The 12,830-nt window shown below is 39.8% G+C and overlaps 1 protein-coding gene across 32 annotated transcripts in view; it reads right to left on the bottom strand.

Moving 5' to 3' along the window:
• UNC79 (unc-79 homolog, NALCN channel complex subunit) overlaps positions 1 to 12,830 on the bottom strand; it is a 320,681-nt gene that overhangs the window by 102,754 nt on the left and 205,097 nt on the right. For 28 of the 32 annotated variants that reach the window (XM_045060452.1, XM_045060454.1, XM_045060457.1 and 25 more), the window contains 4 exons: positions 9,554 to 9,735; positions 7,200 to 7,401; positions 5,945 to 6,124; positions 4,391 to 4,456 (listed from right to left, as the gene is read on the bottom strand). In XM_045060452.1, coding sequence (XP_044916387.1) covers positions 4,391 to 4,456; positions 5,945 to 6,124; positions 7,200 to 7,401; positions 9,554 to 9,735 — 630 coding nt within the window. The remainder of the gene's footprint in view (positions 1 to 4,390; positions 4,457 to 5,944; positions 6,125 to 7,199; positions 7,402 to 9,553; positions 9,736 to 12,830) is intronic. The other 4 variants (XM_045060447.1, XM_045060463.1, XM_045060436.1 and 1 more) reach the window with 1 other exon arrangement.

Below are 12,830 nucleotides of genomic sequence, written 5' to 3'. Positions count from 1 at the left end.
TTCTCTGACTGACTAATTTCTCTTAGCATAATACCCCCTAGTTCCAGCCACATAGTTGCAAATGGCAAGATTTTATTCTTTTTGATAAGGCAGAACTTTTTATTTACTCATTTGCCTATTTCCTTTATGGAAACAAAGGCTCCTTGAAGGTGAGTGCTATGTCTTACCCATTTTTATACCACTCACAGAATATGGGGCAGGTTCTGACATATACTAGATGCTTATTATTCCTAAGTGTCTAAGTACACTGAATTCAAATAAATATCTCTAATAAATACTTCTTCTATATAGGAAAAAAACTGATGAGGTCCGCAAACAGCAAGGAAGTGGCTAGGGAAATAGGGAATATTCCTCTGTGTAAGTGGATTCACTGACCCCCCTGTCAAGCCAACAAGTGACAATTAGGTAGAGGAAGGAAGCACACTTCCATGAGCTTGCTCTGCATTTGTTCAGAGAAACCAATGATCAAGCACTATAAATGCGTGTGTATTATGTTGATAGTTCTAATGACACCACCTCATCGATCTCCCTGGCCCATCAACCCAACTTAAAGCTTCATTCACAGTTCTGTTGTGTGTGTGCACAGACACAAAAGGGCTGTAAAGCTGGGGCCAGTGACTAACTCCATATTGTCATGTGCTCCCCATCCTTGCCTTTGCCTCTTCCTATCTCACATCCATGCCTTCCCACCCTATCCACCAGTCAAGACCTGGCTGTTGCCCCCCAAGTCTCCTCCTGCTGTACCTGATGTGAACCAACCTGTAGCACTGTCACATTCACTCTGGAAGAGAGCTTACTTATGTTCATCCTTTATCTCCCTTACTTGACTATAAGCAAGTTGAGAATATAAAAATTTCTGATGTGTCTTTGCATTCTTCATATTTCCTAGTATTGCAGGTGGCCAATAAATGTTTGTTCAATAGAAACTATCATTTCCCAAAATGATTATTTCAAACAGGGCATTCCTATAAAAATAACTGTTCTCTTTGAGTTACTGGATCTTAATGATCAACAGGCATTTTGCAAGTTAGTGAAGATGTGAGTTATTAACCACCTCTGGAAAGAAAAGAGAGAGCCCTTCCAAATTACTTCCAAAGAAGTAATTTGGAGTTTTAGGCTGGGACACTAACGGGGCGGGGGGGGGGGGGGGCAGGAGAGGCCCATACAAGAGAGTTTTACCAATGCTACGTAGCATTGGACACCATCTCTTGTTGATACAAATTCAGACCAAGAGATCTCAAGATCTCTCTGCAGGCTGGAGTAGAAATGAGAGTACCCATGTTGCTTTAGGGATTAGGATACTTCTAGATCAATCTGGGGATCCTAAATGGGAAGTTCTTTTGGTGTGGATGCTCATGACCTTAAGGCACACTGTAGCAGAAATGAATGCCCAGGTTAGCTCCATAACCAGACTAGTCTCTATGTGGTACAGGGCAGGAACACCCTAACATCAATGCATCAAGAGGTAGTTATAGTGGAGAGAAAGCAAATCAAGTCTCTTGAACTCAAGCATTAGTCTCCAACTAGTTAGTTATATGTGATCTTGAGCAAATTATCTAAGCAGAATTACTTAATCTCTGAGGACCTCAGTTTTCGTATCTACATGTAAAGCAAAATTAATAATAATAATAATACTTTATACATATCCAGAATTGTGAAATCAAAATTAGATTATTCATATTAAAAACCCTCTTAGTAGATAAAGAGGTACTATACATATATGAAATGTTATTCTTATTATTATATACCTATCATTATTTAATTCTTTATTCTGGGGGATGAGGAACAGGTTATAATTAAGCTCCCCGTGACCACATGGGGTGGATACTAGTTTTTCACTGGTAGGCTGTTACAACCTATCAAACTGTTATATTATATTCAATTAATATTCAACAGGTATTCTGAATCACCAAAGGTAATTCCTGGTATTCACAGAATCAGTGAAAATATACCTTATAAATAATTATAATTATACCAATTTCAGATTAGCAGGTGAAACTGAGTATTTCATCAGTTAGGATTAAATAAAGGTGCTGAGCTCCAGTTGGCAGTTACCATGCATGCCTTGCACCAGAGATCAAGACGCCTGGGCTTGAGACCCAGATCTGTCACCAACAGCTTGTGAAACGTGTTCCTTTCTGGGAACTTCAGGTTCCTCTTCTGTAAAATGAGAATGTTAACATACCTCTAATTTTCCAGCTATAATTTCCTGGGAATTTCATTTATGAGCAAAGGTCTTTGATTTGACTCATAAACGTCATAAAGGAATGAAGCTCTTCACTAGCCTTGTGAAGTACACCTTCTATACAAGTGTATTTCTGATGCAAAATTTGCCATATGTAATATGTAAAAGCTAAGATAAAAAAGCCATTAGTTACAAATCCAATGCCAAAAAGCTCAGCCTAAACAGCAATTAAAATAAGTCTTGCTGCATAATTAAAGGGCATATGCTATATTTCAGGCCCAGTCAATAAGAGGTCTTGCACAGAGAAGCTCAAGACTTGGACGGAACAAAAGTATGTTCCGCAAGTAACAAGTTCTTCAGTTTCCATTTAATTACTATCTTAAACCATCCTGTAGAATCTTATGATTATCCTGGGATGTCTTTGCTCCCAAGGTAAAAAAATATACTGTCTAGTAAACAATAATGCAAAAATGAAAAACTAGTTTGAAATGGCCTCTTAAGCTAAGCCAGTTGTTTCCAAATCTAAACAAGTTTTTATTACGGTGGTGTTGTGTAAATTACCTTTCCAGGAGCTTTACCTTTATATTTAATATAAACAACGCTGTTATCTGCCCCATTTCTATCTGGTCACTTTTGGTGGGACAATTAAAGGCCTGAAGGCTTTTTTTTTTTAATGTTTATTTATTTATTTTGAGAGAAAGAGAGGGGGAGGTGCAGAGAGAGAGGGAGAGAGAGAATCCCAAGGGGGCTCTGCACTGTCAGTGCAGAGCCCGATGAGGAGCTCCATCTCACGAACCTTGAGGTCATGACCTGAGCTGAAATCAAGAGTGGGATGCCCAACCGAATGAGCCACCCAGGTGCCCCTGAAGGCTTTTTTTTTTTAACTTCAAGAAACATATGTATACATTTCCCCAAAGAGAAGTGAGAGGAGTCTTTTGGTTGGATTGTGAAAATGGGTAATAATAATAATAGAGACTTTAATTGAATAATTAATTCAACTAAGACTTATGACAAAAAGAAAAGATGGGGTAAAATAAAAGATAACTTATGAAATTGCATTAAGACTCATCTCAAAAAGATCTCATTGTAGGGAAACTGGATGGATTCCACATTGGTAATGAAGCTAAGGGTCAGAGGTTGTTACTTTTATTCTTTTTTAAATCCCAGTACAGCTGAAGGCATGAGCAATGCAAAAACCAAGGTAGGGGGCCTCAGCCAAGGGCTTGCTGATCCTTCTTTCTCATCAATTTTAAGAGAAAATACACTCCGGCCAACACCTGTCATTGGCATTCATAATCTTTGGGGTTCTCTCTTCCCCCCCACTCCACCCCTAGCTGCCTCTCCTTCTGGCATCATTTTTTATAACACTTAGCATACACGGTCTTGAAAAGCCTCCTTACTTGAAATTTTCCTTTTGAGGCCATTCTGAAGAGTTTATCTTAAAACTATTCTTAGATGAAAAACCAAATGTTCTACAGCATGATAAATGGGTGGTAATTACCAAGTTTGTTTTTGACAAAAAAGCAGGTATTCAGACCCTTCATAACCCTCCCAATGCACTGTGGCATTTGTACAGACAACATTTGATCTGTCCCAGCCTTGCCAGTGCCCCCTCAATCCTTAGGATCCTTCATGATGAACTGTAATCTCTCAAGGGACATCAAATGGTAGTTACACTGAACCAAGTTGAATATGATCCTATGGTCTTCCAAATAGTTGAAATCCTCCTTCCTCAGAGACACAGAAATGCGCGTAGAGTCGCAAATAATCAAGGATGGCTACGGGGGATGGGTGAGTGATGGTGGCTCCAATGTATAACCTTTTAAAATGTAAATGAAATGTATGTTTTTTCCTATAGCAGGTATAGATGAACATAATATTTCTATGTGTAAATACACATACAAATATAAGTAGAATGTATACTTCTAGTCATAACGGCTCTCTGGGAAAAAAGTGCATATTCAGGTAATGTGATACCTCTTACTGGACCAAAAGTGAATGGGATCAAAAAGTCATCCACCCATATTAAGAGAGACAGAACTGCTATGTCAGGGGCTCAAATGCTTGAGCCTCTGGGGTAAGACCCTTCCAGTTTGCAAACCCTAAATCTAGCACTCTGGTCCAGTTACAGGCACTGCATTCTTTACCTTGTGCACCTGGGGTATGGACACTTGCACACAGCCCTTCCACGGCAGAAGTACCTACCTGGTGTCTGTTCGGGTGTCCCACCGAGAGCTGGAGCAGACTGCTCATGCCTGGTCAACCTCATAGCTTAAAAATCAACAACAACTCTATTTAAATAAGCATTAAAAACAACTTGAGCCTAGAAAATACACTCAGCGCTAACTCACTGGATAGGAGGGGCATGTTTAAGTTTCGTTGTCCCATTTGTAATTAATGTCGCACAAGAGATGTTTGAGTCACAAAAGCTTTGTGGTTTTATGTGAATCTCAAGAACATCCTTGAATGTTACTTCAACTCTTAATCTTCAAAATTGTTATGTGGAGTCAGTTAACAAGAAAGAACAATAAACGAACTTTATATCCCCAAAGTGACGAGTTAAGTTATAAGAGAACTGAGAAATTCATAGAAATTGTCATTTATTTAATTTAGATATCAGTTTCTAGGATCTGATTCAGTCTTCCCTGTACCCTAGCACTAATACAGGTTATTCCTAAATGGCCACCTGCTATTATCTCTGCTCCCTGAAAAACTGAGCTATTGATGGCTTAAAGGGCTTTCATTGACTCCTTCCAAACTTCGCAAAACCACATTTCTATAGCTTGTCATAAATTAGAGAAAAATGCAATAAATAAAATCAAATCATATTTATGATTCAAAATGATTATGCTATATAAGGCTGTCTTCTGATAAATGCCAATGAAAAAAGCAAACCTTTCCACTTCTGACAGGATAAGAAATATGTCTTATGGGGTTGTGTTATGGATATCACAGCAGTTGTTTAAAAATTAAATCATTTAAAAAATTTTACAAGTTAGTAACGTATTTAAATGTGCCCATTCACTGGTATGGTGATTTAGTTATGAATTTTTAATTATTCGTCATTCACGAGCCATTGCTAATCATTAGTGGTCATTTAGTCATTTGGTAATTTAGGGAAACTTTTGTTCTCTTTCAAAGTGCAATATAAAGAAAGACCTTTAGAAAACAAGTATATGTGGTCTTTTTTTTAAGTTGGCGATGAAGCTTCTTTTTATGTATAAATTATCTGGTGAAGTTGTGCAGAAATTCAACTTCTCCTCAGCCTGGTTCTTCCTTTTCAAAAGCAACCCTTATTTTTGGTTTGTCTGGGAGCTTGTTTGACTGTCTCCATCATGCATGAAAAGCAAATGTACACCAAATTTCTACTCTGCCTCCTCCGCTGCCATGGGTCTGACCTGTCTACGTCTCCTTAGGGAAGCTCTTTGGTTACAAGGTTGGTCGTGCACACCTTCGTATCATAGGACTTAGGAGCAAATGGGGCTTCTGCGTTTCTGGCCAGGCCTCAGTGGATTTGTTGCCGTCTACATTTCAAAACAATCTACTGCTGGACCAGGGCTTTGCTTCACCCACAAACTGGAAAAAGCCCCCCATAGCACTGACATCCCTGGGGTGACCCTCTAGAGAATCTGAAGCCCAAAACTGCTGAAGGAGCTCAGTTTGCTAAATATGCTACTCTCTGTGAACATGCGACAAGACAAGGCAGCCTGAGAAAGACATTAAACAGATTTCAAGGAAGGATGGAAGAAGATACTCAACGAATTTTGGAGGTCAAGGTCTCAGGGAGGGAGAGGGCCCTCTTGGATTCCACAGGCCCCTTCACGCTGTCTCTCAGAGAACGCACACTCTTCTGGCGGTTCCTCGCAAAACGAGCCCTCTTGATCTTCCACAATGCCGCATCACTGAGATTAGCGACATTGGTCCTTACAGCAGTGATAGCTGTGCAAAAGGAATCAGATGTTATTTTCTTTAACAGGCTACGTAGCACAACTAGTTTGAAACAATCCATCTGTGTATATTTTCAAGATTAAAATACATCTTTCATGGATACATGAATCATTCATCTCTCTTTCTGTGGTGGGTCTTATATAAAAAGTCATCACTATAGAGGCACCTGGGTGGCTCAGTCGGTTAAGCATCCAACCCCTGATTTCTGCTCAGATCATGATCTCACGGTCATGAGATGGAACCCTGCATCTGACTCTGCACTGGGCATGGAGTCTGCTTGGGATTCTCTCTCTCCCTCTTCCTCTGCCCCTTCCCAGCACTCTCGCTCTCAAAAAAAAAAAGTCATCGCTATTGCCTATCATGACTATTGCCTATGATTTTCCCTTTTTCTTATTTTTAATTTTAAAAAAATTTTATTTTAGAGAGGGAGTATGCAAGTAGGGGGGAGGGGCAGAGAGGCAGAAGGGAAGAGAGAGAGACTCTTAAGCAAGCTCCATGCTCAGTGCAGAGCTGGACACAGGGCTCAATCCCACGACCCTGGGTCATGACCTGAGCCAAAAATCAAGAGTCAGACATTCAGTCGACTGAGCCACCCAAGCACCTCTCACCTATGATTTTTCTGTTTAGACTGTAAGATTGCATTGTCTAATTTTTATTATCACTGGATAAATGGTTGAGTGACCAACTTTTCCCATCTATTTAGAGCTGTAGGTAACTAACTGATTAATAAGCATGTAAGAGTGAATTTGCAAAGTGTAAATATATCTCACAAAACTGTTCACAAACATTGCGTGATGACTGAATAATATTTAAGAAACACACCATCAGAAATGGTTATCATAGGTCCTCAAGGAAATGAGAAGAGTTTTGAGGTTGGAATGCCAGAAAATGGTTAACCTATGGATTACTAAAGAGTTACTCAATAAATATTTGATAAGCTGAGTTCATGAAGTCAGGGTATCCTTCATAATGGGAAATTCAGTTACAGGCATAGTATTGTCTGCTTTTCTAGCAGGTACAAGAACAGTTACTGTGACTGTTTAAGGCAAGCTCTTCTTTTGCTTACTTGTAGGAAAAGGAAATTCTTTGTTACAATCCAAATGTAGCTGAGCTTCCAAAGAAAGTGTCTCAAATCTGTTGACAAAGAACTCCCAGCTCAAAGCAGGAATATCTTGCTTAAGAAAATGCAGGAGTAAAAGCTTGCTCAGTATTGTGGGTCGATCTTTAACCACAGTATCAAACTGGAAATCAAGACAAAGACACAGACCCTGGGGTAGAGAGGGGAGAAAAGGTAAGTCAGATGTAAACATCTAAGCTACTTCAAAGCAGCTACACTAAGCAAAGTCAGTAAAACGAGGTAACCTCCTCAATCCACACGTATAATGTAATATAGGATAATATAATGTAGAATACTCCAACTAAAATCTTTTTTCATTGCAAGTCTGGTAGAAATAAAATACAGAAAAGGAACTTCTACTTGTAGAATCTCTCTTGAATTTTAGTTCAGAAATCTAAATTAAATGTATGTTATTAGTTTTTAGATGCATTCCCTAATAACCACTTGATCCAAATGCTCTCAAACCAATGTTTCTTTTTTCAATGTCTGTAGTTTCTATCAAGAGAATCATACTTCCAAAGCTACATTGTAGAATACACAATACGGTTTTCTAATTCCCTTTCAATGCTATATTCTGTGGTTCTGAAAGGAAGTAAACTCATCTTGTCATCTTGGAATATGAGTGGAACACAGAATCTTAAAAAATCAAAGTTGGAATGGATTGAGCTTCCATTTCTCTAGTATATGAGCCTGCTTACCATTCCCCCCCGCTCCTCTTTTAAAATTTATTTATTTAAATTCAAGTTAGTTAACATACAGTGTACTATTGGTTTCAAGAGTAGAACTCAGTGATTCATCACTCACATATAACACACAGTGCTCATCCCAACAAATGCCCTCCTTAATGCCCATCACCCATTTAGCCCATCCCCCCACCCATGAAACTTAAAAGCCATGCTTCACTCAACCATTCTATTAATTCATTCAACTCTCATCTGTTGAGTGCCTCCTACATGCCACACCCTGAGCAGGGATAGGACCAACAGAAAAGGCCTATCCAGAAGACAACTGGGAATTTTTATCAGAGAAGATGTGAGTCCACACTTAGCAAAACCATCTCATTTCTCAGCTCCTGTGCTTTCTTCTTGGTCCCTTTTAGAGGAAGAACCTTTACTCTGGATTGGAAGCAGTGTATACACTCAATAGTTAAGAATGTGGACTTTATTATGATTCAGACCTGAGTTTGCTCTGCCACGTACTAGCCATGTGACTCTGAAAAAGTTACCTACCCCTTCTGACCCTCAGCTTCTCTATCTATAAAATGGGAACCCACAAGGTTATTGTGGGGATTAAATGAGACCATGGATGATGGGACACTTCTAATACACTGCCCTGGAAAGACAGGACCTATTTGACAAATTTTAACTTTTGCCATGATTATTAGTTTTAATTATAATGATATAATAATAAGCCAGGTGCCATTGTGGGGAAACAGGAGATCAGATCTTTGGAGGTTCTAGTCTCCATTCTACTACTAATTCACTCTGTGTCCTTTAAAAAGTCACATTCTGGGGCACCTGGGTGGCTTAGTCGGTTGAGTGTCCAACTTCAGCCTAGGTCATGATCTGGCGGTTCCTGAGTTCGAGCCCCACATCGGGCTCTGTGCTGACAGCTCAGAGCCTGGAGCCTGTTTCAGATTCTGTGTCTCCCTCTCTCTCTCTGCCCCTCCCCCGCTCATGCTCTGTCTCCCTCAAAAAATAAATAAATAAAATAAAAAATAAAAAGTCACATCATCTCTCTGAGACTTGGCTTCTCCAATTATAAAATAAAGGTGCCAAACAAAATAAATGCACAACTCTCTCCAGGTCTCATATTTCATGTTCCTTTGACTTTAATTTGTGGTGTTTCATTTTGATAGCATATTTGCCTTCTCATGTTTTGCTTTGATTTATACAATAACTCATCACGGAGATTTCTCTTAAAGTAACTAGCAATTAAAGACAAGAGCTCCCAGCCCAGGAACCAGCCAAATAGTATAAGATAAACCAGCTTAGTGTAAAAATCTGCCATAAAAAAAAAAAGTTATACCATAATTATATCTGTCAAAAGTGACATTGCCATATGGACAAAGAAAAGAAAGTATTGACAAATAAAAACAAAAGGTCTGTTAATAAGGTGTGGTTCTGGGATATTTTCCCATTTGAAAATTCTCACTGTTTCTGTCCTCCTCCTCCTCCTCCTCCTCCTCCTCCTCCTCCTCCTCCTCCTCCTCCTCCTCACTACTGTATGTGTTTATACTGCTACGATTTGGTTGACCACAGCACCATCTGCAGAGCAGATAACACACATCTGAGGGCCGTCACCTGCAATGCTGGCCTCTTTATGGTGTCAAGCAGGAGACCGGCCCTGGTAGCCACAGCTGGGTTGACATCCTCCACAGCTGTCAGAAAGCAGCAGAAGGCATGTGCCAGGGAGTACTTCAGCAGGTGGTTTTTGGTGACGGAGTGAATATCCAAAAATCTACAAATTACAGCCACTTTCTCCACTGCAAAGTAAAAGGCAGAGGGGAAAAAGGGGGGGGGGACATTTAATAAGCTAAGAACTGAACACATAAAGAAAAAGTTAACTCTGGGCCCCCACACACTATTTTGAAATACCAAAAAGAAATTTTAATGCCACCTTCTTGCATGTTCCATCTCATCTGGCAACAGAGACCATTTCTACCTAGTGCAGTACTTTCCTGTGGGTTTGCCTTTTTTTTTTTTATGGTCTTCCTCACTGTTTAATTCAAACTCCATTTCAAACTATTCAAAATGTCTCCACGCTCATTTCTTTGTCCATTCCATAAGACCTTCTGTGGACCACACAGGGAGACAGGAGGTGTCCACCAGGCCTGGCTTTAGATTCTAGATCCCCTACTCCACCCTTAATATGTCATGATGTGAAATGACAACAAATAGACTTCCCAGGGCTATAGCAGCCACATATTTTTCATATGCAATATATGCTTTCTTACTTGATAGATTTTTTTAAATTAAGTTTCTTTATTTTAATTCTAGTACAGTTAACACACAGTGTTATATTAGTTTCAGATGTGTAATATAGTGATTCAGTAATTCCATACATTGCTCAGTGCTCATCATGGTAAGTGTACTCTTTAATCCCCATCACCTATTATCTCACCCATCCCCCACCCTACTCCATAAGTCAGTCAGTCTAATTATTCTGAAACTCTATATTAAATGACTCCAGGGGCGCCTGGGCGGCTCAGTTGGTTAAACGTCCAACTTCAGCTCAAGTTGTGATCTCACAGTTCATGAGTTTGAGCCCCACATTGGGCTCTGTGCTGACAGCTTGGAGTCTGGAGTCTGCTTGGGATGCTGTCTCCCTCTCTCTCTGCCCCTTCCTTGCTCATGCTCTGTCTCTCTCTGTGTCTGAAAAATTAATAAACATGGAAAAAATTATATTAAATGACTCCAGGCACCCTTAAAACATGGCTTTATAAGAAGTTAAAGTAACTAGTTAAGTAATAGAGTGCCATGAAAATAAAACTTTCAGTATTTTGTTGAAAGCATTCCAGCAGCCTAGAATATTCTTCCTGTTCTTCTCTACTTATTGCTATTGCACCATCTTAAAGAATATGCTGCTGAGATTCTACTTGTTCTGTAAAGTCTACTCTGACCTAGAATGGCCTTTTGGTCCCATGAACTCCTACAAAAATACTACTCATTTACATCCTATTCATTTACATAAGATATTTGTGTGCTCACATATAGCTATACGACATGTCTTCTTTTGTGGTCTTGAGTTATATTTGTATCTTTAGTTTCTTTTAAAAAAATTTTTTTAACGTTTATTTACTTTTGAGAGACCGAGAAAGAGACAGTGTAAGCAGGTGAGCAGTAGAGAGAGAGGGAGACACAGAATCTGAAACAGACTCCAGGCTCTGAGCTGTCAGCACAGAGCCCGACGCGGGGCTCAAATCCACAGACTGCAAGACCATGACCTGAGCTGAAGTCGGACACTTAACCAGCTGAGCCACCCAGGCGCCCCTGTATCTTTAGTTTCTTAACCTCTTACATGTTTATATTTGGCTTTATCAATTAAATTAGTAGTTTCTTGAGAGCAGGAATCTGCTCTTACATTTCTTTTTATTGGTCCCATAGTATCTAGTACATATAATATTTATCAGTAAATTCACCAATTCACTTATTTTAAAAACATATACTTAAAAATATATTTATATATTTAAAAATGTGTGTGTGTGTGTGTGTGTGTGTGTGTGTGTGTGTGTGTGTAACTAAGAAACTATCCCAGGTACTTGGAGGAAAATGGAAGTAAGTGGAAAATGAATTGTTACAGACTCAATGTTTGTGTTCCTCTCCCGCCACACCAAAATTTGTATGTTAAAGCCCTAACCCCAATGTGATGGCATTTGGAGGTGGGGCCTTTGGGAGATAATTAGGTTTAAATGAAATCATGAGGGTAGGGCCCCCATGATGGGATTTGTATCATTACAAGAAGAGGAAGGGAACCAGAGCTTTCTATCTTTCTCTCTACCATGTGGGACACAGAGAGGAGGCAGTCATCTACAAGACAGGGAGGGAGCCCTTCCCAAGGAACCATATGTGTCAGCACCTTGACCTTGGACTTCCCAGCCTCCAGAACTGTGAGAAATAAATGTCTGCTGTTTAAGTCCCCCAGTCTACGGTGTTCTGCTATTACACGAGCAACCTAAGCACACTAACATATGAGTCATTCACAAGTTTTGGCTTAAAAGTCAAGTCAACTAAAAGAAATAGGACAGGCACAGCTATAACTGAAATGTAATTTTTAAAGCTATAAATGCCACTAATGAGGTATAAATAAAATGCCAAGGAGACCAAGAGATAAAGAAATAACTTTCCACTGAGGGAATCAAGAAGGTGGAACTCACTAGTGGCATTTGAAAGAGGATCAAATGGAGGCAGCATTTGAATGGACCTTGAAGGAAAGAGGATTTCAGATGGACAGCAGAGGGGCCAAGGCAAGGGTGATGGGAAGCAGGAAGCGATGGGGAAATTGCAAGCGTATGTTAGATAGAAGAGTTCGAAATGAGGCTGCAAACACTCACATTTAGACATCCAATGCGACAACATTGGATTTATCATATAAACCAGCCCCAGGGATTCACCTGGCACTAAAAAATAAGAACTCTTTGAGGTGGCTACAGATTACAGATGAACTCTTAACATATAACAGTCAACTCATCTAATGGAACTTCCATTTCTTGGAGGAATTTTGGACACACTAAAATACACAGAACCATTCAGTAAGGCACACCATGGCACGTGGGCCCTGCTTGGTGCTCCCTAAGAATAGGAGCCCTAGCAGACTGGGATGACAGTGAAGGCAGCAGATGCAAGGCTATATAAGAACATGTCCAGGTTCCTTCCTTAACATGTTCCTCTGAGCACTTGCCATTCTAAGCACCAAGAAATTATACCCATCACTGCACCAGACTTGGTCCCTGATGTTTCAATGGCAAGGGCATAACAGCAGACTATCAAACTTCACTGAATTGCCTGCAGACTTTGTTAAAAATGTAGATTCCTGGCCTTACCAAAAATCTGCACTTTTAACATCCCCAGTTACTTTGTA

Source organism: Felis catus, chromosome B3 (assembly GCF_018350175.1).
Source record: "Felis catus isolate Fca126 chromosome B3, F.catus_Fca126_mat1.0, whole genome shotgun sequence".
Taxonomy (NCBI): Eukaryota; Metazoa; Chordata; class Mammalia; order Carnivora; family Felidae; genus Felis; species Felis catus.
Note: the sequence above shows the minus strand (reverse complement) of the source record. Positions and strands in the feature narration are given on the sequence as shown.